General features: G+C 41.6%; 1 protein-coding gene across 2 annotated transcripts in view; it reads right to left on the bottom strand.

The window, feature by feature from the left end:
- Window positions 1-184: 184 nt before the first annotated feature.
- The window catches only part of cep104 (centrosomal protein 104), a 79,611-nt gene continuing 55,578 nt past the window's right edge, over window positions 185-24,217 (bottom strand). For both annotated transcript variants that reach the window (XM_080764097.1, XM_080764098.1), the window contains exons 14-22: window positions 22,899-23,102; window positions 18,116-18,214; window positions 15,712-15,790; window positions 15,038-15,113; window positions 14,310-14,418; window positions 9,992-10,130; window positions 9,577-9,644; window positions 3,040-3,127; window positions 185-2,334 (exon numbers count right to left, since the gene is read on the bottom strand). In XM_080764097.1, coding sequence (XP_080620223.1) covers window positions 2,189-2,334; window positions 3,040-3,127; window positions 9,577-9,644; window positions 9,992-10,130; window positions 14,310-14,418; window positions 15,038-15,113; window positions 15,712-15,790; window positions 18,116-18,214; window positions 22,899-23,102 — 1,008 coding nt within the window. In that variant the 3' untranslated portion in view covers window positions 185-2,188. The remainder of the gene's footprint in view (window positions 2,335-3,039; window positions 3,128-9,576; window positions 9,645-9,991; window positions 10,131-14,309; window positions 14,419-15,037; window positions 15,114-15,711; window positions 15,791-18,115; window positions 18,215-22,898; window positions 23,103-24,217) is intronic.

The raw sequence follows: 24,217 nt of genomic DNA, 5'->3' as shown, positions 1-24,217 counted from the left end.
TACAAAGCCTAAAAGGCACAGAAACGTATTTCTTATTTATATACCGGTATTCCAATATTCAATGCCAAAAACAAACAAAATATTAAATCGCTAATTGCAATTAATCGTCAACCATAATGTAATGATAGTGAGTGCTAGACAGAGGGGTGGAGAGGGTTGTTTAGCTGTCATTTAGAACTAGTTAATGGTGTCCATTGTGCAGTAAATATAAAAAGGTAACTGCTTGGCTTAGGAAACTACTGTCAATACAATTTATTTGAACAAACATAGATGGACATAAAAAGTCATTCTGAGCTTGAAATCCAAGTAGAAGACATTCAGCGACAAGTACAACAATGCATCTTCTAATATACTGTAGCAAATCCATTTGGCTCCATTTAACACACATACTGTACATTAAGAAACAGACCCATATCAATGCAAGCAGAAGTGTTAGTGTTAGCAGGAAGGGATTGGTTTGAATGTGTAACAATTGTTACAACATCTCACATGCAAAGTCATAGCTGACTGACATAGCACAACAATACCATGCTCCACTGCACTATTAAATATTTAATCCATATGAATGTTGAGATAACAACAGGCCTATTGGAAAATCTAAAAAGTTTATCAGCAAAGTAGATGCCCAAAAGTCCATGCTGTTCTTAAATCTACAATTTGTAAGCTTTAAGTCCTCTCCTGATGGAGAGAGGTAAAAATTGCAACCCGGGTCTCCCGATATGGGAAACAAAATATCTACTGCTCATCCAAGAGAGATTCAGACAGAGCTACTTGTCAACCAGTAGGTATCCGACCCAACAACAGGGTCTACATTTCTCAATGGAAGAGTAGGGAGATCAACCACTGCAGATGTACTTCTTGTACATACTACTATATAACATTGGTTAAAATGTTTTATTCATTAAAGACATCACACTTTTTTGTTAGCTTTATTTCTCTCGTTGTGCAGAGTGAGGGAGAGAGAGAAAGAGGCAGTGCTGAACACTATGTTACAACATTGCCCATTTCTCACCTCAAATGTTTTCAGATACATTTAGCGTACCGATTACGTTTAGAATTAGTTAGATGAAGAATTTAGCTTTGTAGCAGCCCAAGAGTCAGCTGTATGTGGAGGATCACACAGGTGAATGAAATCATGATTCATTATTAATGGAAAGAGCTTACTGATGTAATAAATAATGCAGCACATTTTAGTTGGACAGGAAGTAATTAAGATTAGACTTTTAGAAACCTTTGATGTGAAAATGCACAAGAAAATGCACAATCTATTGTTAAGTATATCGCCATTATGACCACGGATATGCAAGTGTGCAAAATATTATTTTACTTTAATTATGTCATTTCATTAGAGTTTACTGACAGAAAAATGTGAATCACAGCCACTGCAATACTATAAAGCACAGTATTCTGCTCATAAAGTATGATTAATTGAATTTATAAACCATAAAATTAGATATTTTATGCTGGAAAAGCAGAAATAGGGGCTAGGCTATATAAACATTTTATCCAATCATTTTCTTTCTAGTACTTCTGTTTAGTACAAAATTCAAGTTCTCTAAAAAGTCCGTCACTAGATTACAGCATATAAAAACTCTGCTGTATTGGTATCGTTAAGATTGTCAATAGACATTTAGCATAAAATATATAATTCAATCCAGTCCATACATACGAGAACAGATGATTCAGTGAAGCACAATAACTTTGGCAAAGTGCTAAAGACTAACAGTATGCAACATTCACACCAGTATAAAGTTACTTTACGAAAATAAATGAACAATGTAAACAAGTGTACTGCAAAGCTTAAGCTCCTCTCAGGCTGTGAATGAGTACATTTCATGTTTTCATACATTCAGGGAGCAGAGCACTGCCTGTCAGAATGGCTCCCGTCGGGAACAACAGCTCCAACTGGCTGAAAATAGTCAATCTATTAAGCTTACAACGCATCGCGATGTAACACGTTGTAAGCTTGTAGATCGCCTATTTTTGGCCAAACAAGTCCCTTGCCACACTTCTCAGTGGCATGGTTTAATTAAAGCTTTCCAAAGCCAGGAGGTGATTGTTTTTTGTTCAGTGGAGACAAATAATTGGAAGTAGAACATTTAACTCTACAGCAAACCCTGCCCTACGTGGATTGTGGGGGTTCCTCCTCCTTCGGATGTGGAAGCCCCAGTATTATGGAAGTGCAGTGTCACCGCTTGCCCGGTGTGTGACGGCTGGCCTGGCTTCGGCTGGTCCGGGGGGCCAGGGCAGGGATCCGACTGCCTCTCCCCATGGGCCTTCCTCTGGCCCCCACAGACCGGGCCTGTTTCAGCTTGGCCCCACTGGCAGGTTTGCCTGCGCACACGCACACACGCACGGCGGCACACACACACACACACACACACACACACACACACACACACACACACACACACACACACACACACAGTAGTGGAAGCAGTTATGTACGTGGCGAGCATACGGGAACTGTGTGTATACTAACTACACACAACAAACAGCAGCCTCCATTGTCCACAAAGCAGGTGTAAACAGAGGTGACGCGACAGGTTTCATGATGTAAGTGTCACGTGTGCATGTGAGCCAGCACTGGGCGGCCGTTGAATAAAACATTGTTAACATCCCTGAACCTCACCGTTTCAATAATGAACAATCTCTGGGCGGTGTCATATGTGCAGAACACCTAGTTTACAACACAAACGCTAGGAAACATCAAAGCCCACACTAGTATCGTTCAAGTCATGCATTTCCATACAGTACAATCAGTGTTTAATTTATCTGTTTGTTACTCAGAGAGTGTACAGATGTAACCAGTCGGACACCTATGGGTCCATTTTGGTTACCTCTGTGCACTCTCAGTTAAATGACTTTGCAGTGTATGCAACAGCTTTCTGCAAGGCTTCCACCATGGAAAGGCTGCAGGTTTTAACCAACAAGCGCTTTGGCTGACACATAGGAGCTTTTTTGGAGAGGTGGGGGGCAAAGAGAGAGAGAGAGAGAGGGGGGAGGGGACTGGGGGGGATGGGTGGATGAATGATTTACCTTGTGCTGGCTGCGTTCTCTGGGCCACCACAGTTCTTCGTGAGTTCTGTTTACAGCCCTCCCTGCCCATAAGGTGAGCCTTCCAGGCCTAGCAGGGGGACAAAGTATACCTCAGTTAAGTCTGCTCCACTCTCATGCTTCTCTCGAGAGTCGACAGGGAGAGTTGGGGGATTGGGAGGGGGGGGGTGCTTTGGCGACTGCAGGCCCAGTCAGAGCCCTAATGGCCATCCCGCTACTACTAACACTGGAGTCTTTCATTTGGTGCCTGACAACAACCCTGCGTTTGGGAGAGTTTGACTGCCGTGTGTGAGTTTTCCTTTAGCTGGAGGTATGAAGCTTGTGAGAGGCGAAGGGAAGGAGGGAGGGCTGCATATATATCGTGTGTATCACTGAGTGGTGGCCACCTTTTTGATATGGGGGTGTACAGTTGGGTTAGAAGGTGATGATTTACACTTGAATCGCCTGATGAAAATAACTCATGTTCAACTTGAAGTTCAGTTGATGATCAGGTATTATTCCTCCAGTGATGGGGTGAGTGCGATGCCCCTGGCGGATGTGTGAATGTAGATAGATAAATAGATACATATGGGCCTTCGCTGGTCACGATGGGGATTCAGTAACCGCAGAAGGCATGAAACACAGATACAGGTAAAAGTAGGGATCTGAAAGAAGTAATAAGGTACAATACAATGAGATATATATGCTTTACATAATGTATTCATTACTACAGGGGTCTTCAACAGGGACTTAATTTGTTACTATTAACATTAGCCTAAAATAGCCGATCTACAAACTCACAATGTGTCGCAGGCGGGTTGTGACCGTGAGCATGTAGATCGGCTATTTTCTGGTTTGGTACAGAGCCAAAGGTCAAGTTCACAAAGTATTGAGAGTTTAAGTGGTTTATGTGTGGAAATACACTTTAACATGAATCCTGCTTCATCTCTCTCTCAGCTAAGGGGTCCTTAGCCTGAAAAACTTTGAAGATCATCTATCAGTAGTATGGTATGGATATAACATAGGAGAGACCACTTTGAATATTTACGTAATATGTTGTGTTGCGCAACTGTTCAATTAATAGTGTAGATTAATAGAGTAGACCGACAAGAGTCCGGTCAACTCAACATTTGCCTCTTCCGAGTTGCTGACTCCAATAGGAGGCTTCAAATTCCAGCTGGGCCACCTTGTTGGCAATATGGGGGCACAAGACGAAGCCACTAGACCTTGATTTCGGTAGAGAAAGGAGACTCGGACCCGAAAGGCGAGCCACACATATTGATTAGGAAGCCAACAATGGAACCTAGACAACCGAGAGAGGAGGAAGCGGAAAGGGGACACCACCACCGTTACGTACCTGCTTTTCCCTTCTCAATCACAGGGTGCACACCAAGGATTAGATATGACTGAGCTGCTCCAGTGTCCTAATTTCTATATGTTACACGATAGGGCATTATAATGTTTTGCATCCCACACTGACAATTAAAGCCTCCTGTTTTATGCTCTCATGGTCAAATCACTGACCTTGAATCATGAAAATTGTAACCACAATTATTTTTGTGGATATTACGGATGGCTGGGCAACCAATGTTACCCAACACCAGACTTAAACCTCTATGAAAATAATCTTATTATTATTATTGCTGAATGTTATAAAAAGTTATAAAGTTCCATGTGTATGGAAACAAGTTATATTATTTCCTATTTCACTGTACAACAACTAGAAGCTGATCTACAAGCTCACAAGTCAAACAATGACGCATTGGGAGCTTGTGTAAAAAAATGTGGCCAAAAGTAGGGATGCCAGGGTTAATAATTATGTTAACAGCATTGTGAATCAAGTAAAAATAATTAGGGGGATACTCTATGCATAATTAGTGCATGTACGAGAACACAAAAAGAAATACGAAACTTTGGAAAACTATCATGTAAAGGCCGTCTCCATCAACTGCTGCTGAAGTGTTCCAAACAGCAAGTCCATACATGTGGCCTTTCATACTCGTTAAACTATCAGGATCTGAAGAATGTGAGCATATTTTCTTTGTCTCGGGATGACAGAAGAGATTGAATGAAAACAGGCCACAGGGCACATAGGCCTCATGCTTCTCCTCTTTTGAAGTGTTTTAAATACAAACAATGGTGCTGCCGTTTACCCCCATACACCTGTTTGCACCTCAAGCCTAGCATTAGTTAGTTGCTGTGTCTATGTGCTGTGAGAGGAGACCCGGAGACAGGAGAAGGAAGGTGAAGTAAGAACAGGAGTTTAAAAAAAGTAAAATAATAATAATGAATTTTGTCATAGTGAACTTTATCCTAACTATCATGGACCTCCTTCTGGTGTGGTCTCTCCTTTCAATGTCCGGTAAATATGACTTTCTCCTTAACATCCTGTAAATATGACTTTCTAAAACCGAAATCATGCTCTGCAGTACGATGGTGTCTCTTGCCTAAACATTTTCATGTGAAGGACCTCCATATTCATATGTGACCGTTTCTGACCGAGGCGAAGTCATTGAACTTTCTTTTTAATTAAATCTTAAATTTAATCTTTCTTTTCATGTCATATGAAAGCAGGGAATCATAGCTTCAAATCGACATATTGGTTTTTCCGTTTGACATACCAGTTTTGGAGATATGGCTTATAGAGTAATGTCTTGCAGAGAAACAGCAAGTTGAGAAAACAGGCTTGAAAGGTTCACTTCTGTGGACTATAACATTACACCAAAGCTACATGTTAAAGCATTTATTTCATATTTATTTATGTCGATTTCAGCTCTGACACTTAGTTATTTCAGACATGCTCTAGTATGTGAAGACTCTGCCTGTGCTATTAACTCATTTTGGATAAAAAGAAAAGAATCCTCTCCTGAACAGTTAGTCTTGCAGCCATGACTGTCTCTGTATCAAAAAGAGTCATGTATGTATTTGTTTTTCCACCGAAATCCCAATTGAAAAGATGTTGTGCTAGGGAAACCCCATGAGAGGACTTTTAACATTCATCAAGATTTGTCAATATTTAAAACAGTGCCCATTCATTCTTCGGACAAAACCTCTTAACTCCATTGGACCCTCAAACTGTCTGCTAAAGCAGATAACTCCCCCACCCCTCCCCCTCTCACGCAAGTAATTGACAATATATAACGTCACAACACCAACTTTGACGAGGCAGTATTGCTTTGTTTTCAAAACATAAGGTTTTCTTCATGTCCTGAAAAGTTTTGGAGTTGGGTGGTTTCTTCCCGACAGCAGAGATATGGATACATTACATTCAGCAGCCATGGCCAGGCTCGCTAGGCCGACGTTGACACTTGCACACAATGTTAAAATGTACACGTATGTACACGTATGTTAAAATGTAATGGCTGGACTGACAGAGTGGATTTATGTTCCACGGAGGATGGAGCCCAACAATTTGAGTGACCCCATGACCTTTCCTCTAAAGCCAGGCTCAGGCTAAAATATCTTTGCACAAATTACATCTCATAAGCTTAAACGTTACCGCGGGCATTCATGCTCCTTGGAGAATGAACCCTATGGTGAACCCATGACCTTTCCTCTAACGCAAACCTAAGAAAAAGGCACTCTGCTTTTTGTGATTATTATACTAGAATAAAGTGCCGTTATTTTTGTTTACCGTAAAGCTTTTGCTGCTTACAATATGTGTTAATCCTTCAATATATATCTCGTCCTCTCACATTTCTGGCACTAACAATAATCGTACATTTTCCTTTTCTTTTTCTCTGAAAAAGTACCGTAGTTGATAAACTAACATTTTAACAGCCGCTTAAAAAGCAGTTGTTTGATGCCTGTTTGTCAGCCAGTACGATTTGTTTCCCCAGTTTTTCCAATGCAATCTTACAGAAGCAGTACTGCGCATGCCAAAGGAGGTTGACTGTACTACATTATTATTTACCGGTAAGTCTGATTTAAGCAGTTGTTTGATGCCTCAGTTAAAATGTTAGGTGCCTATGTTAAGTTTATCAACTGCATCTTGGTTCTGATACCTTTACTTTTTGAAATAAATACTGTGAAAGGGGTTTAATCCACTACTTGTGGACGGGCTCTAAACAGCTAGACTCCATTTATACCAGCGCAGGGATAGCTTTTCTTTGAACCTCATCTCGGAGCTAAAGCATAGCAGCGTAGATATAGAGGTTCCAAACGTAGCTAGGCTGCACTCAATACAAGGCACTATCTAATGACCTTCCTCCAGACTCCATTTGACTGTACCATGGCTAGAGGTCATTGTGAGGGGTCGAATAATTCAATCATTTGAAAATTACAAATTAAATACAGAATTGAGGCTTGGGTCGGCATAGCGGTCCAGGCACCTTGGCTGGTAATCCAGCATGACAGTGTGTTGCGGGTTTGAGCCTCGATTACGATTAACACAAAATTATGTATTTATTTGTAATAGTGAAAATAACAGATCTACCAGCTCTCAGCATGTTGTATTAGCAAATATTAAATTAATATTACGTACTTAATTATTAATTATATTATTATTAAATTAACTCCAAGCTCATACTACTGTCTGTAACCTGAAAGCCTTTGCCATCAATGAGCTTGATTGTGTTTTCTTTTCTAGTGTGGATAGGGCATAGCAGTAGTATCTAGCGAAAAATCTGCCATTCATTTTTTCCCATAGAGATTTACACAAAATATTTATATCAATTAAATCAGGATCCTGGTGATTCATGACCATAAAACCTGTGATTATGTGAGAAAAAAGATATGTAATGATATAAATAATTTAATTTAATAAATATCCTTTATTTAGCGTATTTTATTTTTATTTGTTCACAGCATCGAAGGTTTTATGGCCACGATTCACCAGGATCGCGGATGGCTTCATTCTAGGCTTAAAATAATTGATATGAATACTTCTTTTGTAAATCTCTAGTGGTGCCAGAAAACCACGCCCACTGCTATGCCCTATTGAACTATTTGAATGATCAAAACATTGACTGTTGCTGGGGATTAAATTAGCATTCCGACTGATTGGATTTAGCGACCCTCTCGAGAATCAGATATAGTTTGATTGAGTCACGTCTTGGAGAACCTTGGCACATGCCTGTCTTTGATCCTAGTAGACTGAGGGTATAGGGAAGGTATTCTTTACATTTTAAACTAATCATCAACTTTCTGAATGGAATCCTTATCCCTAAACTTCTCTGTCCGACCAACCGACTTCAAACTCAGCGACTGAAAATATATTACACGAATATTACATTGCAACGTGCTGAAACACAATTGCAATGCATTGCAATTTGCAACACAATTGCAATTACAAAAGCAGCACGTTGTGAGGTTGTAGATCAGCTATTTCTAGCAAAGAGATTGGTGTAGTAAACTTAAATCTAGGGGCCCTAAAGCTGAATAAAAAATTAATATCAACATCTTAATACTGTCCAATACTTAGATATGGAGGGGGGTGAAATTATGACAGGCAGTTTCTGCTGTCAAAATATTACTCCCCAATGTCCCCAGTCAAAAAAGCCCTTTGTGTTTGAAGTAGACACTCATGCTTTCTAAGGTGTGATTTGGGGCCCTAAGGATGAATACAAAATGAATATGGACATCCTAATACTGTCCAATACTTAGATAGGGAGGGGGCTGAAGTTATGACAGGCAGTTGCTGCTGTCAAAATATGACCCCCCCAGTCAAAAACACTTTGTGTTTGAAGTAGACACTCTTTGGGCCCTAAGGAGATCAACATCCGAATACTGTCATTTTATTATGACAGGTAGTTTCTGCTGTCAAAATATGACTCCCCAGTCCAAAAAAATGTGTTTCAAATAGACACTAGTGCTTTCTATGGGCCAGGGGTTCCCAAAGTGTTGTCTGTGTGGTGCCTTCTAGGGGGTGCACAAAACACTGTTGTAAAGAGATGTATAGAATAGCTGCGGCAGTATACACATTTTCTGCCAAATACAACAAGACTTAGTGTTGGGGGGTGCGTCAGCTAGGTCAGGAGGTAACAGGGGGTGCGTCAGCTAGGTCAGGAGGTAACAGGGGGTGCGTCAGCTAGGTCAGGAGGTAACAGGGGGTGCGTCAGCTAGGTCAGGAGGTAACAGGGGGTGCGTCAGCTAGGTCAGGAGGTAACAGGGGGTGCGTCAGCTAGGTCAGGAGGTAACAGGGGGTGCGTCAGCTAGGTCAGGAGGTAACAGGGGGTGCGTCAGCTAGGTCAGGAGGTAACAGGGGGTGCGTCAGCTAGGTCAGGAGGTAACAGGGGGTGCGTCAGCTAGGTCAGGAGGTAACAGGGGGTGCGTCAGCTAGGTCAGGAGGTAACAGGGGGTGCGTCAGCTAGGTCAGGAGGTAACAGGGGGTGCACGGACAAAAAACTTTGGGGACCGCTGGTGTAGAAAGAAAAAGGAGCAGAGGGGAACCGGTCAGCAAAGTATAATAGGGTTTAAGTGGTGAACCATTGGTAAAAACTGCAGCCATGTCTTCAATGTCTAGGGTCAAAAGGACAGGCTTCTCAATGGCGGTGCCACAGTAGGCCTGTATTATATAACGTGTATGTCTCAGAATCTCACCTCCTCTCCAGGCGTGAAGTTGCTGTGACACAAAGGACAGTGGTTGGAGCCTTTACCCAATACAGGGGCTGAAAATAGGCAGAAATATGACACTGTTAAGCTTACAGATCCTATGAGTGTCTGTACCCAGGAAAATGACAAAATGACTTGACTGGTAGCATAAAACATAAGCAGTATCTATGTTTTCAAGGCCCACGGGGTTGGGATGGTGAATACATTATGGCATTGTTGACGTCATTGTATTATTCAGTTATCTAAAGACAGTGGCAAAGTGGCGTAATTATCAATTATCCTTTTGTCCAAATGGACCCTTGCGGGCTAAATTGACGATTTGCAGGTCTAGTCGACTTGGTTACAGTTGTGTACACTCTCAGATTTAAATGAACACTGAGGATGGTGTTGTGTGGAGACTCACGCTTGCAGTTGGGACCCTGGGCGTGGTTGGCTAGCTCATCAGTGGGCACAGCCTCCGTGCAGCGTGGGCATTGACTGAATCTGGCCCTGCTCTCACATTCCCCCACTAGATGTTCTGTGAGGCTGGCAATCTCCACCACCTGAGAGCACGCACGCACGCACACATACACACGCACGCACGCATGCACACACAAAAGTGATGGGTCGCACTCAGAATGACATGTTGAGTTAAAGGACAACGTTGTTGTTTTTTTTAAAACAAGGGCTTCATTTATTAGTTTGTAATGATAATAATTAAAAGATTAGTGTTAAAAATAAACATGTAATGCTTTCTATTCGATTCATAAACTGAGGGATGCGGGCATTCGGGCAATTAGTAAAAGGCTCCCATGCCCAAAGGCACGGGGATCAGGGAAGAACCTCTGCCCCTTTTAGTTCAATGTTTGTTTTAAAAAACGCCAATGACAATGAAGAGAAATTAATGTTTGTTTTGTCCCCAACACAACATAAAAAACGCCATTAACAATAAAGAGAATTGAATGTTTGTTTTGACACCGTCTGTTTTACATCATCATTACATCACCTAATCATAGCTACACCAAATTCCCTCCTCGATGATAAGAGCCCCCCTCACTTCACACAGGTGTGATTTTTTCCCACATCAGCACAACCAGGAGACCTTTTTTTAAAAAAACACATTTTTGAGCTTTTGGTGTGTGTAACCCAAATGTTGTCCTAACACAAACATTAATGCCATTGGCAATGAATGGACAATTTTGAGTGTTTGTGTAAACGCGAACATTGCGTAACACAAACATTAAAGACAAAGGTGGACGCAAATTCTGATTGGCCGAGATGATGTATGATGATGTACGATGATAAGAGCGAACTCACTTCACACGGGTGTCATTTTGTTTAACTTATATTACTACTGACCAAACATCACACAAATTGATTCACATTATCTCTATAGTCAGTGATCAAGACAGATCTGTTGGAGTTTTCATATTCCATCATAGTGTTTGGCTAAGATTGGCTTCCAAAGTTTTCAGGAGTGACCCGTTTTGCACAAAATGCCTCAGATCATGACCCGGAACCCCTTCAAGGACCCCTGGGGGTCCCTAGAAGCCCTTCAAGGACCCCTGGGGGTCCCCAGAAGCCCTTCAAGGACCCCTGGAGCTCTTCAAGGACCCCTGGGGGTCCCCAGAAGCCCTTCAAGGACCCCTGCTGTATGGGGCTGAGTGCTTATGTGGAAACATGGCCTTGGTGTTAAAGGAAAGAGGGATGGGGGAGATATTTCATTTGGGTTATCAAGTGGGCTCCTCCCATTTTCAGGAATTTTATGGACCATTACAACTCCTCAGGGCCTATTACAAGTCCTCAGGGCTCAACAGTAAATTCTGGTAACCCGGGATGAGTGCTCCACCCAAACAAAAATGTCACCAAGAAATTATAAATCCAAACACGCTTGATGATAGCAAAGCGCTGAAACATTTGGGACATTACTATCAAGGGCGTAACAATGATTTATACATTGGAGGGGTCCAAATTTGCAGGTATCATAGTTGGTAGAGAAATTGCCTTTGAATCACAAGATTCTGGGTTTAATTCCCAGTACCACCAACTGAGCACATGAAAAGCACAGCTTGGGTAACAAAGACTAGTAAATATAATTTCACCAAAAGAACAATGGCTGATGACCATTTTAATTTGATACACGCAAATACCAGAGATTTAGGAGTAGGGCACACAAGGTGGTGAATATATGTGTGACATCTCTGTGTGTGGAAGCATTAGGACTAGATTCATAGACATTTAGGATTTCACATTGTTGGAATTGGGGCATCAGAAAAATAGGAGATGTTGCGTGTGTGGAGGTAACAGGGGGTGCATTTGTCAAATGGCTCAATGCGTAAAAAGTTGACAGCTTGGCACACTTACCTGAAATGTTAGATTTTGTAGATTGTTATCGAGCCAGTGTTGTCTATTTAGGTAGGCTATCTAGTTACTTACCGTCTGGGAAAAAACCCAAACACAGAGTTCTTTCTCCGCTTTGTTTGCTCCTCAATATAATAAAGTGTACAAGTGGGAGGGAGGGTCAAACACTTGTGTTTTCCTTAAAGGGATTGTGACATTTAAAACACATTTTTGTAGATATTTTGTGTTCTTTGGCTTTTCTTGACATCAATTTCACCAAAAAAAACCCAAATTTGAACATTCAGTGTATTCTCCGCTGTCTGGACTTTTGTGAATAATTATGCAAATATGACTCGTGGCTTGGACGGCGGAGGCCTACGTAATGTAACGCTAAACCCCGCCCCCTCTCCTCTGCTCCCTGTCTACCAATTCTACTACCCGCCCCCCTCCTCCTCATCCCCGCCCCTCTCCTCTCCTCCACCTGCTCTCCTCTCTTCTTCCTCATTCTGTCCGCGACTTTGTTTCAGTATAATAATAATAATAATGGCTTCTAGAGAAAAAGCAATCTGCTCCGTTGTCGGCTGTGTCAATCAACACAAGTCCTTGCACTTTCCACCAACTGGCCTAGATGAAGATTCACGCTCTAGGTGGATGCATTTTATTTTTGACGGTAACGTTCCAACCAAGTTGTCAAAGAAGGGACTCTTGGTGTGCGCACATCATTTCACCCCAGAAAGTTTTTCAAATCTCGGACAAGTTCAGAGTGGATTTGCAACCAAACTTTTTATGAACCCAGGAGCAATACCAAGCATTCGTGTCCCAATCCCAACTATAAGTATTTATACTGCAATGATTTGTGTTAAATTGTTGTGCAGTACTATTTGAGTGGACTCACAATAAAAAATCAATCGCCTAGCTGCAGCACTCCGAAATGCTTCATGGTAGCCTACTTTTAATTTATAGTCAATCACTGCCACTACCCGCATTAGCTGTGTGTTTGACTATTATTAATCTTTGATTCGTGGCGTGCACCAGCTGTTGTAGATTGCATGTGCTCATTATTGTTCTTGTAATGCGATACAGTGGAATAGCAACGCGCAGCCAACGCTCGTGTGATATAATCCACGTTAAAAGTATGGCGAATAATGATAGGCTATAGTCATTGAGTATGATATCGATGACGATGACATTACACAAGTTTATGTCGACGTGGTCGTGGGGTGAGATATTGCAGGAGTTTCATAGGCGCGTTCGGAAATAGCGCACTAAGCCCACTGGCACTGTGCAATGCAAACTAATAGGCGAGTGCGCTCCGGTGCGGTATTTCCGAACGTGCCTTATTTATTGTTTACCAACTGTTGCTCGTACGATGACGTTGAATAGAGAATACATGTTACAAAGGGAGTCTACCAACGCGCCTCAAGCCTAAAACGGCTGATCCGGTGCTTCACAGGTGCAGGGACATCAAAGTTGCAAAAGGAGAGGAGACTGGAGCAACACGGACATTTTGAGCCTTTTACGTTTCGACCTTGCGGACGGTCTTCATCAGAGTGGACTCTGATGAAGACCGCAAGGTCGAAACGTTAGTCGTTTTGTATACTCAGCACCTTAATAAAAGGCTCTAAATGTCCGTGTTGCTCCAGTCTCCTCTCCTTTTGCAGCAGAGAATACATGTTGTTGTCCATCCCCTCAGTACATACATGCAGTGATAGTCTTATTATAAATAACATTTTATATAAACTATAAACAAATAGTTATAAAAGGAGAAGAAGTTGCGTGCGTTGGCACTGGCAGCGTTGCTATGGCTGAGATGCTGTGAACTTGTAAAGGAAAAAAAAAAGAACAGTCCCTTTCTCTGAGGGGGGCGGAGAGGTATGGAGGGCTTGAGGGGTGGGGGGGGCGGAGCTGGGTAGTGATTGACAGGAAAGGGGGAATTACCGACATCTACAGGCTAAAATAATGTATTTTTCTATGCCTTCTCAGGATGCATATTACATACACACAAAAACTCCTGGCAAGAAATACTGGAGTGTTCAAAAAAAGTTCAAACTTTTTAGACACGTTTGAAGGACCATGGCCAAGACTTTTAATGTTGTTAAAATTATGTTAAAAATAATGTCATAATACCTTTAACAAAGGAAATAACATGTAAATAAATAGGAAATCAGAGTTGACAGGGTGTCAATATACAGAATAGTAATTTCCCCCCCTGTGGAGATACCGACGTTTGTATAACAACCACGCTCCATGTGACTTCTGTTTGGAAGGAGAGTGAATGAAGAATGATGCCGGTGGTCGCAACGTTCCAGAGGCAACTCCCATTGCATTCAGAGGTTGGAATCCAGTCGTACGGCCAGGAGGAGGGAAGTGGGTGTAATGTGAAACGGTAAACAGAAGCTCACCTGTCTGCATTCATGGCAGCGGTGCAGCATGGGGCAATGTTTCCAGTAGTGAAGGTCCAAGCCGTCCTCTGTAAACGACTCGTCCGTTTTGCCACAGAAAATGCACAGCCTGAAACACAGTCAATTATTTGGCTATCAAATATTATTCCACCTACAGACTACAGTAGACGGCGCCTTCAAAGCCACACAGAAGCTGAATGTGCTATTGACAGTTGTATAGTCCTCAGTGTTTAATTAACCACATGAACTCTAGCGTCCCCTTTTTGGGAGGCAGATCTACAAGCTCACAATGCATTGCGTTCAGAAAATTTAGTCTGGAACCAAATGGTTAGAGTTGTACACAAAATTACAAATGGAAAATACATATTATTGCTAGGTTTGCCCCAATCCGATCATGTGATCGTAAATCAGGGCCAATCACGTCATTTTCAAATGATCGGAATTGGATTGGGGCAACAACAAAAAAAAACGTGATCGGGACATCCCTAGAATCAATACGATATCCATATCATAATATTAGACTGGATATTGTCTGTGATTTTGGATATTGTACTATTGTGATATGGCATAAGTGTTCAATGAAAGAAATTAAAATATAAATATCAGATCGGGAAAAATCTAATGATCAGAATCAGATCAGGAGCAAAACAACGTGATCGGGACATCCCTAATTATTATTATTACACTGGACACGTTTTTCGGAAAACCGATGGAAAAACACAGCTTACTTGTCCAGGTAGTTGACATCCGATGGCTGATCTTTGACTTCATCTGGTGACGTGGTTGGGGGTGACTTCTCGACAGCTGGAAACATCCCAAATGACACATAACTTAAACTTCTTTTCCTTTCTACTATCATTATTATTATTATTACAATTATTATGTCATCATTTGTCACAGCTGATTGGGTAGCGAGGCCGTTTGAGAAACGGAAGGTCGCCAGTTCGACCCTCGTCTTGCGCATCTACTTCATTCAGGAAGCGATATAAGAACAGATTTCCTCTTTGTTTTCTTCTTAATTAACAATGTTTCTTATTGGGTTCTTATCTCTCATGTAAGAACAACTTTTAAGAGCGGTCGAGAGCACTTTTACACACATTTTGTTTGTCCTATGCTCGAAAACATTTTAAATGTTAGAAAACCTGTGAATATAATTCAATACGAACAATGTATATGTTTTAGGGTAAAAGCAATTTCCCATCCCTCTGGGACCAGAAAATACTCCCTTCCCATTTAATGATGCTGTGTTTCACACTCCTAATGAAAGCATGTACAAATCAATGTACTGAATGTCTGAAGCGTAGCTTTGGTCTTGAGTTCGATTTTTGACACTTTAAAAATTGTATGTGTGTATAATATGTTCCATTACATTCCTGGCTGAATTGTTTCATTTCATGCTCACCTGCTTTGCCAGGCACACCCTTAACCTCACTGTCGTCTTTTCCCTGCGTTTGTCCTTCGGTGGTCCCCTTGCCCTTTTCCTTGTCAAACAAATAGACACCAACATCTTCAAAGTGATGCCATCATTACTTGTTTATCACTTGTGAGTGACTCTCATGTTTATGTAAAACTTTACTTAGGAACTAAAGGGAAACATACAGAGTAAAAGCATCAGGGTTCATTTAACTCTGAAAGTGTAATAAACAAAAAGTGACATGGTGATGTCAGAGAGTGGACGTTTCGGACCTCCAGACCATCATCAACACCACTGGACGGAAACTTCCAGTCTCTGTGTCACTTTATGTACTTTTTAAAGTTAAGGACTATTATTATTTGTTTTCCTTTTTCATCTAAAGTGCCTACATTTTCATCCTTCAGTGTGCGAGCCCCTTCTTTTTGTTCATGGACTTTCGTGCTGGCCTCTCGCACCTGCTTTCAGCCTTATAGTAAGCCTTGAGTTTAGAGTGCAAACTTCCCTATACCTCTTTCACGCCGAGAACATACAAATGTAACCAAACGCACCCTTACGTCTGTACACTCTTAAGCCCGATTCATACTTCGTCCCACGTCTGTGTTGTGCCGAGCAGACCGACATGCTTGCTAGGAGATCTGCTATTCCTGGCACGGGACACCGTCGTGCAACGGAGCATCAAATAGCCATTATGCTCCGCTCACACGGGCAGATGCAAAGATTACAGTCTGCCATTCATTTGCAATGGAAGACAGCGACATGAAGATACAAAGATACATCCCACAGCTACAAAAACGTTGAGCTGGTTTCGACTTCAGCTACAAAGATACAAAGCTATAAATACGCTGTGTAGCTTTGCATCTTTTCCATCTTCCAGTGTGAAGTTCACTGTGAACACAGCTTAAAAGGTAGTTGCACACTGGACGCGTTGTTCAGAAAACCGACGGAAAAACGCTGCTAAAAATCCAAAAAACGCAGCAGTGTGCCCCTGCACCTTTAGAGTTGCAAACGGTAAAAACAACACTGGGGATTTTTACTGTGTACTGTAACAAGTGTACAGTATTATAATTGTATTGTGAAATAATATTTCACAATAAAAAAAACATTCCATTGGAAATCTGCCGTGGGGAACCATGGCAGGAGAAATGCCCGGGGTGGCCCTACATAAAAAGACGTCATCCCTGCTAGCACTCCATAGGAAGCTGCCATAGGCCCCATCTCTAACCTCTCCGGAGTGGGGGACATTCCAGCAGGTCATGTGGGCACATGTTTGGATGATAAAAGAGACAGTAGCAAGTTCACTGGTGGAAAGCAACTAAGGTATAGCAGTGGCTCAGACCCTCAGCCTGATGGCCTCAAGAGTCTAATATCTCCACAGGTCCATAGGGATATCCCTTTGGTCTAGTGGTTAAGATATTGGACTTTCACCGGGGACTTCGGGAGACGCGAGTTCGAATCCCGGGTGCTACATTTTTTAGGTATTTGTACTTTACTTGAGTAATTTCCAATATCCAGTACTTTTACTTCTACTCCACTACAGTTTGATACTGTAAATCATTCAATCCTAGTATACAAACTGGAGGCGATTTGATAGTACATCAGTAGGCTGGATGAAATCCTACCTTGAGGAAAGAGAACAAAATTGTCCTCCCCTCTCCCAGTGAACTGTGGTGTTCCCCAAGGCAGCATACTAGGGTCATTACTGTTCTTACTATACATTAATGACATGAGACATTAATGTATTGTTCCTGTTTTCAGACGACTCAGCACTCCTGATATCGGGAAAAGACAAAATGCAGGTGGAGGAGGCGCTCGGTTTAGAATTAACCAAAATACGAACTTGGCTTACCGATAAACTCTCATAGTAATCTCTAGCAAAGAAGAGGTTACATATCTTGGATGTATCCTGGACAATAAACTGACAGGTGAGGTCATGTGGGCACATGACAGAGTCAAGCAATTGAAAATGGGACTGACATTCAAAATGCCATCAGTGCCCGTCAATACTTGACTGATTACCTCCAAAAGGTGAGCAACTCCCATGATAATGATCTGGTGCCACCCACCTTTAGAACAAATAATGGGTAAGTTCAACACTGCCACTCAGGTGTCGAATGCCCTGCCCCCTTTCCTCAAAACAAGCAATTCACTGGTTTCCTTTAAAAAAAGGGCTGAAAATTCACCCGTCACTGTCATCTGGTCACCTTGGGCTTTTTTGCCTCAGCCTAGCACCTTACCCTTCTCATATTTATATGTTCACTGTGTTGTTTTTTTTATACTGTGCTGAATAAATAAATACAAATACAAATACACGGTGATTTCTTCCCTGAAGGAGATCAGTGTAGGTCCTACACTGATCTCCTTCAGGGAAGAGTTGAACAACAGCTTCACCTACACTGATCTCCTTCAGGGAAGCCAGCTGCTCCTGCAGAGAGCGAATCTCCTGCTTCTCCTTCTCCCCTTCCTGCTGGCGGAGGACGCCCTTTTTCAGCATCTGGGTCAAAAGGTGATGCAAAGTGACATCGACATGCCGTTAGTATCAAAAGTTCCTCCCGACAGCAACAAATATATATCATACTCAAGTCATATCTCATACTACTTAGTCTTACAATGACAAAACATAATAATAAATAATAACAGGGGCACGGTGGCGCCTGCTGTAACTTCTTTGTCGTGTTTGGGCGGCCAATCGGGGTCCTGGATTTTCGTTGGCAGCAAAAATGCCTGCACTGAGAGTCAGCCAATCACATTCTTTGTCGATTTTGGGCGGCCAATCGCGGTCCTGGTTAAGATTGCAGGTCCCGGCTGCAAGAATCTCAGAACGGCATGTCTGAATAAAAACAAATCACACGTGACCACAACACGACAGCACCCTGCAGCTTCACGACAACGAAACAGAACAATAACATTTGTTGCTTCGATCATCAAGTCAGAATGACCGTGAGTTAAATCTATATTCTTATTGTTTTGTATAATGTGACACGTCTTTTTTTTGCATAGCGGCCGTATTGCATTGCATAGCCCATAGCGTATAAATGACTATCCCCTCTCGGAACCCCCTGGGTGCAGCTCGATCTATCGTGCCGACGCATGGAGTCTTAAAAAAATGTCAGAAACTTCACTACCATTGGGTTCTGACTTGTGGGGCTAATAAATGACTATAATGGTATAACTCGGTTGCTGTGTTTCAGGGTTGAGCTGCTTAACGCATGCTCATGCGCTGGCGTCTGACAGCAGCGTCTGACAGCAGCTCCCGCTAAACCCGATCACTTTTAAACTTTTTAGCCTTTATTTTATCTGTCATGTCAGATCACAGCTATGTATCTAGATTATTTTAAATGAACTATCGATCTATGCTGACGGCTACACAGACTATGATCTCTGTAACTGTAAAAAACTGTATTATAGTGTATTGTATTTGTGAAGCACTTTGGTACAATGAGAGTTGTTTTTAAATGTGCTATATAAATAAACTTGATTTGATTTTGATTTGATAATGGACCATCAGAGTGGGTGAGGGCCCGGGGGGTTTGCCACATTATAAACTCGGGAGTTTTAATTCAGCACAAAAGTTCTGTGCAATAAACGGAGTTAACAATGTGACGTTCTAGGAGCCTCACATAGCCAGCCTTCATCTGCCTGTACAATGCATGTCCACGCATGATATGATTGTATATTTGTACGTCTCTTGTTATGATGAAATGAAAATGGTGCACCCTAGTACATGTGTAATGTGTAATGCTTTGTAGGCTACTATAGGCTAATGAATTGTAGGCTATTAATGACTGAATTTGCATGGGGAGTGACACAACACAGATTTCAATTTCAGTTATTTTTGTTAGATTTGTAGCTCAGTATAGCAGAAGACAAAGTCATAATAGTCAAAGTTTAATGCATTGGGTTTCAACCCTTTTGTATCAAGGCCCATTATGTAGTCAGCATTTGAGCCACAGACCACCATTTGATGCAATGCAGTTCTTTGTTTTATAGCTAGATCTGATCACCTTTCAATGCAATGGCAGGCAGAGATTCTTGACTTTTACACAGGCTCCATTCATGCAGCATATTGAGGTAGAATGTAAGAAGGGAGAATATGCTAAAGAGTTCATACCAAGCATATTCTAATTGTTGGTTTGTTTGTTGTTGTTGACTTCGCTGTTTTCTTCAAACATGCAGAATGGATCCTTCATTCAGAAAGGAGAGGGATGGTACTCCGTGTCTGGTAGACTCTTGGCCAGCCACAAAAGCCAAACAGGAGAGAAGGCCATGGGTTCGACCCCTGTCACCAGAGAGAGTAAGGCAGGCTGCGCTGGATGCTGTTGTGCGTCTTGGTGCGATGACACCGGCCACAATAATTATATTTACAAGCTACTATTTACATGCTACAAGTAAAAAGCACAAAGTAAAAACTACCTAAAAAGTAAAGAATATTTTGTCATTGGATAACATTTCGTCCACAATTCCATGCTGAAAAGTAAGTTTTGGTTTGGACATATGGTTTATTTCTGCCTGGCGGACAGAGACGATATATTCAATAGGCCTACATGCAAAATTGTTGCACTATAAAAAATATTACTGCACTGTTTTTTTTGTTGCTTTGTTTTTTTGCATTTGTAATAAAATATCACTGATATCACATGGTGTTCTTTTATGGTATACCATCACACTTGTATTTTAAGGTAGTATGTATGTTATTCATTCAAGTCAAGCATCGTTTGTAAGTAATGTTTGTATCATCTCACTCACATCAATGTTGTCTTATCTGACATGCAATGGAAACGAGTAAGCTATGTTATGTTATGCATTGTGCACCTCTTTCCATGTGGCATATGCCGCATGGCTAATTTGCACACGATGGTCCTAATTTAAATATATGTTAATTAGCCATGTGCTATCGTGGATCATGTGGTATCAATGCTCGTGGGTCTCTGTGATTGGCCAAGCGTTGATTTTCTGCCTTGCTCAAGGGCACGTCGGGACCGAGACAATTGGGCGATACCCTGGTGTAAAGGAGCAACTTGGACACTCAAGCATGAAGGAAGCATGAGTTCAAGTCCGTTGCTCTCCCCTTGTCCCCCATATATGGGCACTAGGTTGGTGGAGGGTGTGTAGAGCCCAGGATCACATTAGATGATTGACACAGGGGTGAAAAATGAGTTACAAAATCGTGGGATAAAAAATATAAATTAAAAAAAAAGTAATAATAATAACAATAGCCAAATTTCAATCAACGATTATTGTATTTACTATTTTTATTTTATGTTTTATAATCAATTAAGCCAATAGTTCAATCAAACGGGTCTCCTGAGGAGACACGTCTGAACTCTGAAGCCTGTCCTGGTCAGGGGGTCTCCGGACGTAAAAACAAACAATGGCGTTCCCTCCATTCCATTCGTTTCTCAGTCATGCAATCCGCCCTCACTGTCGGAGCTTTCTCACTATAGTCTCTCCTAGCCAGCGGCTACAATTTCAAAACCCATTTCTCTGTCTCTCTCATTGTGTACGATCTTGTTTCTTTCCTTCTCTTCTGTAATGTACTAATGTACAGTAACTCATCTGAACTCTTGGCAGCAGTGTTAAATCTGTCGACTAATAATACTATGACAAAATGACGAAAAAAACATGTAGGCCGATATCAAATATGATTTGATTTGGGTGTGTTCTAAATAAAGTGTTTGTGGTGATTATTGTGTAATTTGTATGTGTAAACTTGAAACATTATTGTACTGTAAAAACGTATATTTTCCCTTGATCTTTATCTTTTTTAGTATAATAGTATTAGTTTACTTTAATTAGATTAATACACACAGTGGTGCCTGTACAAATCCATGTCTGCCTGCCCAAAATGTAATTCCTGAATACACGATAATCAACACTAACACTCTATATAGAACACACCCAAATCAAATCATAGTACGTGTTCAATCAATTATTCAATCAAAGCAAACAGCATAAACAATACTAGTTTGCCTCTTCTACAAAAATAAAACGTACAAGTTAGTTACAAGGCTGCATTCTGTCACGCGTGCCAAGCTGTCATTCTCTTGTATTATTTCCCACCATTGCGTCTCGGAGGACAGTCAAGACGGGCAGTGTCGGTAGGCCAATCAGAGGCAGGCGGGGCGTTACCATGTAACGCAAAAAAGATTCACGCCTTGGCAACTGTATGGTTGCCTCCGCCAACGGGCCGAAGTTTATGCAGTTTGTGGTTCTGAAACATTTTCATGTCAAAGACCTTGTCCACAGACCCCCGTCTGAAAAGATTTTGTGACAGGGAAACCCATAAGCGAAGATTTGTGTTTTGAAAAGTTTTCGAAAAAATCTGATCTACAAGCTCACAAGGCGTTTGCATTGCAACGCACCGTGACCTTGTGAATCAGATATTTTGTATATATGTTAAGTATGAAATAGGATTAAATACTGTACTCCAAATGTGCTATAGAAATGCAGACCATTTTACACATTTTGTTTCTCTCTCATCACAGTTCCTGGCAGTGATATCATGTCTGGGAGCTGGCGGGCTCCAGAGGATGTGATGTGGTGGGTTCTGTGTACTTTATCCTCAGAACACAGCTGGGGCTGGGAGCGGACTGGGTCACTACCCAACATAAAATGGACATTTCTACCAGTTCTCTAATGAGGAGACAAAGTCCATGCCAGTAACAAATGATGCTCGGCATCCCTGGACAACCGTGAGAAACATCTCGGCTCAACACTGAGCATCAGCACATGCCGCATAATCTGCTGACGTAAACTCTGGCTGCCTTCATATGTCATTCAGTGAATGGTTTTTGTTCAACTAGCTTACATGACATTGGATTTCATTTCAGATATTGTCATCCGTGATAATGTGTGCAACGCCTGCAGCAAAACGAGTACAAGCTAACTAGCACATAAATGATGTGGTTAACTTTCCATTCATGTTCTAGTTCTAGACAGCCATGGCCCCCAGACGTTTCAGTCTGGGGCATTTCCCATGTGAGCCAAGTTCACAAAGGCTTCGCCTTCAATACTTACGTTTTTGTTTAATATTGTTCTTACTTTCTACGCACTGTCACTTACCATGTTGAGAGAGAGAGATATTACAGTACAAACACCCCTGTGTCAAGGCAACTAATATAATAACAAAAGACAAATACAAATATAATTTTCTTAATGAATAATGTGCCACTTCTTGCCTGGGTCTCAACTGGTTTTCCATCAATCCTGGCAAAGCCATCAAAGATGTTTTTGTAGAGGACGTTCCTCCGCGTGGCCACGTCATTGGGCGGGAGGTAGCGGAGGACTGCACCTTTGTGCTGCCGATACGTGGCTAAGATGATGCGCACGGCAAGCTCTCTCACCTCAGATGATGCTCTGTGCTCCAGCGCCCCTGTACAGAACTGACATGAGGACACACAGTTAGCATCCCCAATGATAGTCACAATGAAAAAAATATTGGTGCCAGAATTTGGGTGTGTGGATATTTTGTATTCACAGAAGGATTAAACATACTGTAGTGTAGACAAAGGCAAGAGACTTTAAATGAAAAAAATAAGGTACCATAATAAAACAAAGTCCATTTAAAAAGAAAACAAGTGGCCTTTTAGCCTAAGGATGAGGCAAGGACTAGCTACTACTACTTCACGAGGTCACCAAAATCAGTAAGCCGATTTGCCATCTTTGCTCACCTGCCCATCAGATTTAGCCTTGCTCCAGCCCTGAATCGCTTAGCCATGCCCATTAAGACAATAATGAAGTGAAACGAAATGATAATTCTGACCGAGTGTCAGGCTACATCAGATTATGAGTTATATATATATATATGAGTCGAACCCGCGGCACGCCGTCAGGCTGGCTCAGCAGCCTAGGTGCCCAGACGGTTGAGCTAACCGGGCCAGATATTTTTGTGCAAAATGTCCATATTGGCCTGATGTTGGTGCTGGTGGAAAGGTCATGGGATCACTCAAATTACCAAGGTTTATCCTCAGGGGACATGGATGTTCTCATCAAGTTTCAATCTGTTAGATTTTGAGATATCTTGTGTGCAAGATGTCATTTTGGCCTAGAGGAAAGACACTAGTGGGGTCGCCAAAATCAGTTGGTTGGCGGATTGGTAAAGTATTAATGCTAGAGTGCCAAATCACAAAAACAGCACAAAATGGACAAGAAAAAGGTCTAAGCCATGAGAGGTCCAGTTTAGGGAAAAGAATAGTAGTAATGTGTAAAAAGAGAAATTAAACTGTGTATGTGTGTGTGTGTGTGTGTGTGTGTGTGTGTGTGTGTGTGTGTGTGTGTGTGTGTGTGTGTGTGTGTGTGTGTGTGTGTGTGTGTGCGTGTGCGTGTGCGTGCCATTGCAACACTGCAACTCTTTTAGTACAATATTATGCTTGTAAATGAAATGGGAAAACCTTTATATTATGTTAGTTAGGCTATATTGCTTGCTATACTATTACTCATAGCACAACAATAACATTTATTATTCAATCTAGCTTACATAACATTGGATATAAGCATT

This window comes from Protomyctophum bolini, assembly GCF_963924005.1.
Source record: "Protomyctophum bolini genome assembly, chromosome: 5".
Lineage (NCBI taxonomy): Eukaryota > Metazoa > Chordata > Actinopteri > Myctophiformes > Myctophidae > Protomyctophum > Protomyctophum bolini.
Note: the sequence above shows the minus strand (reverse complement) of the source record. Positions and strands in the feature narration are given on the sequence as shown.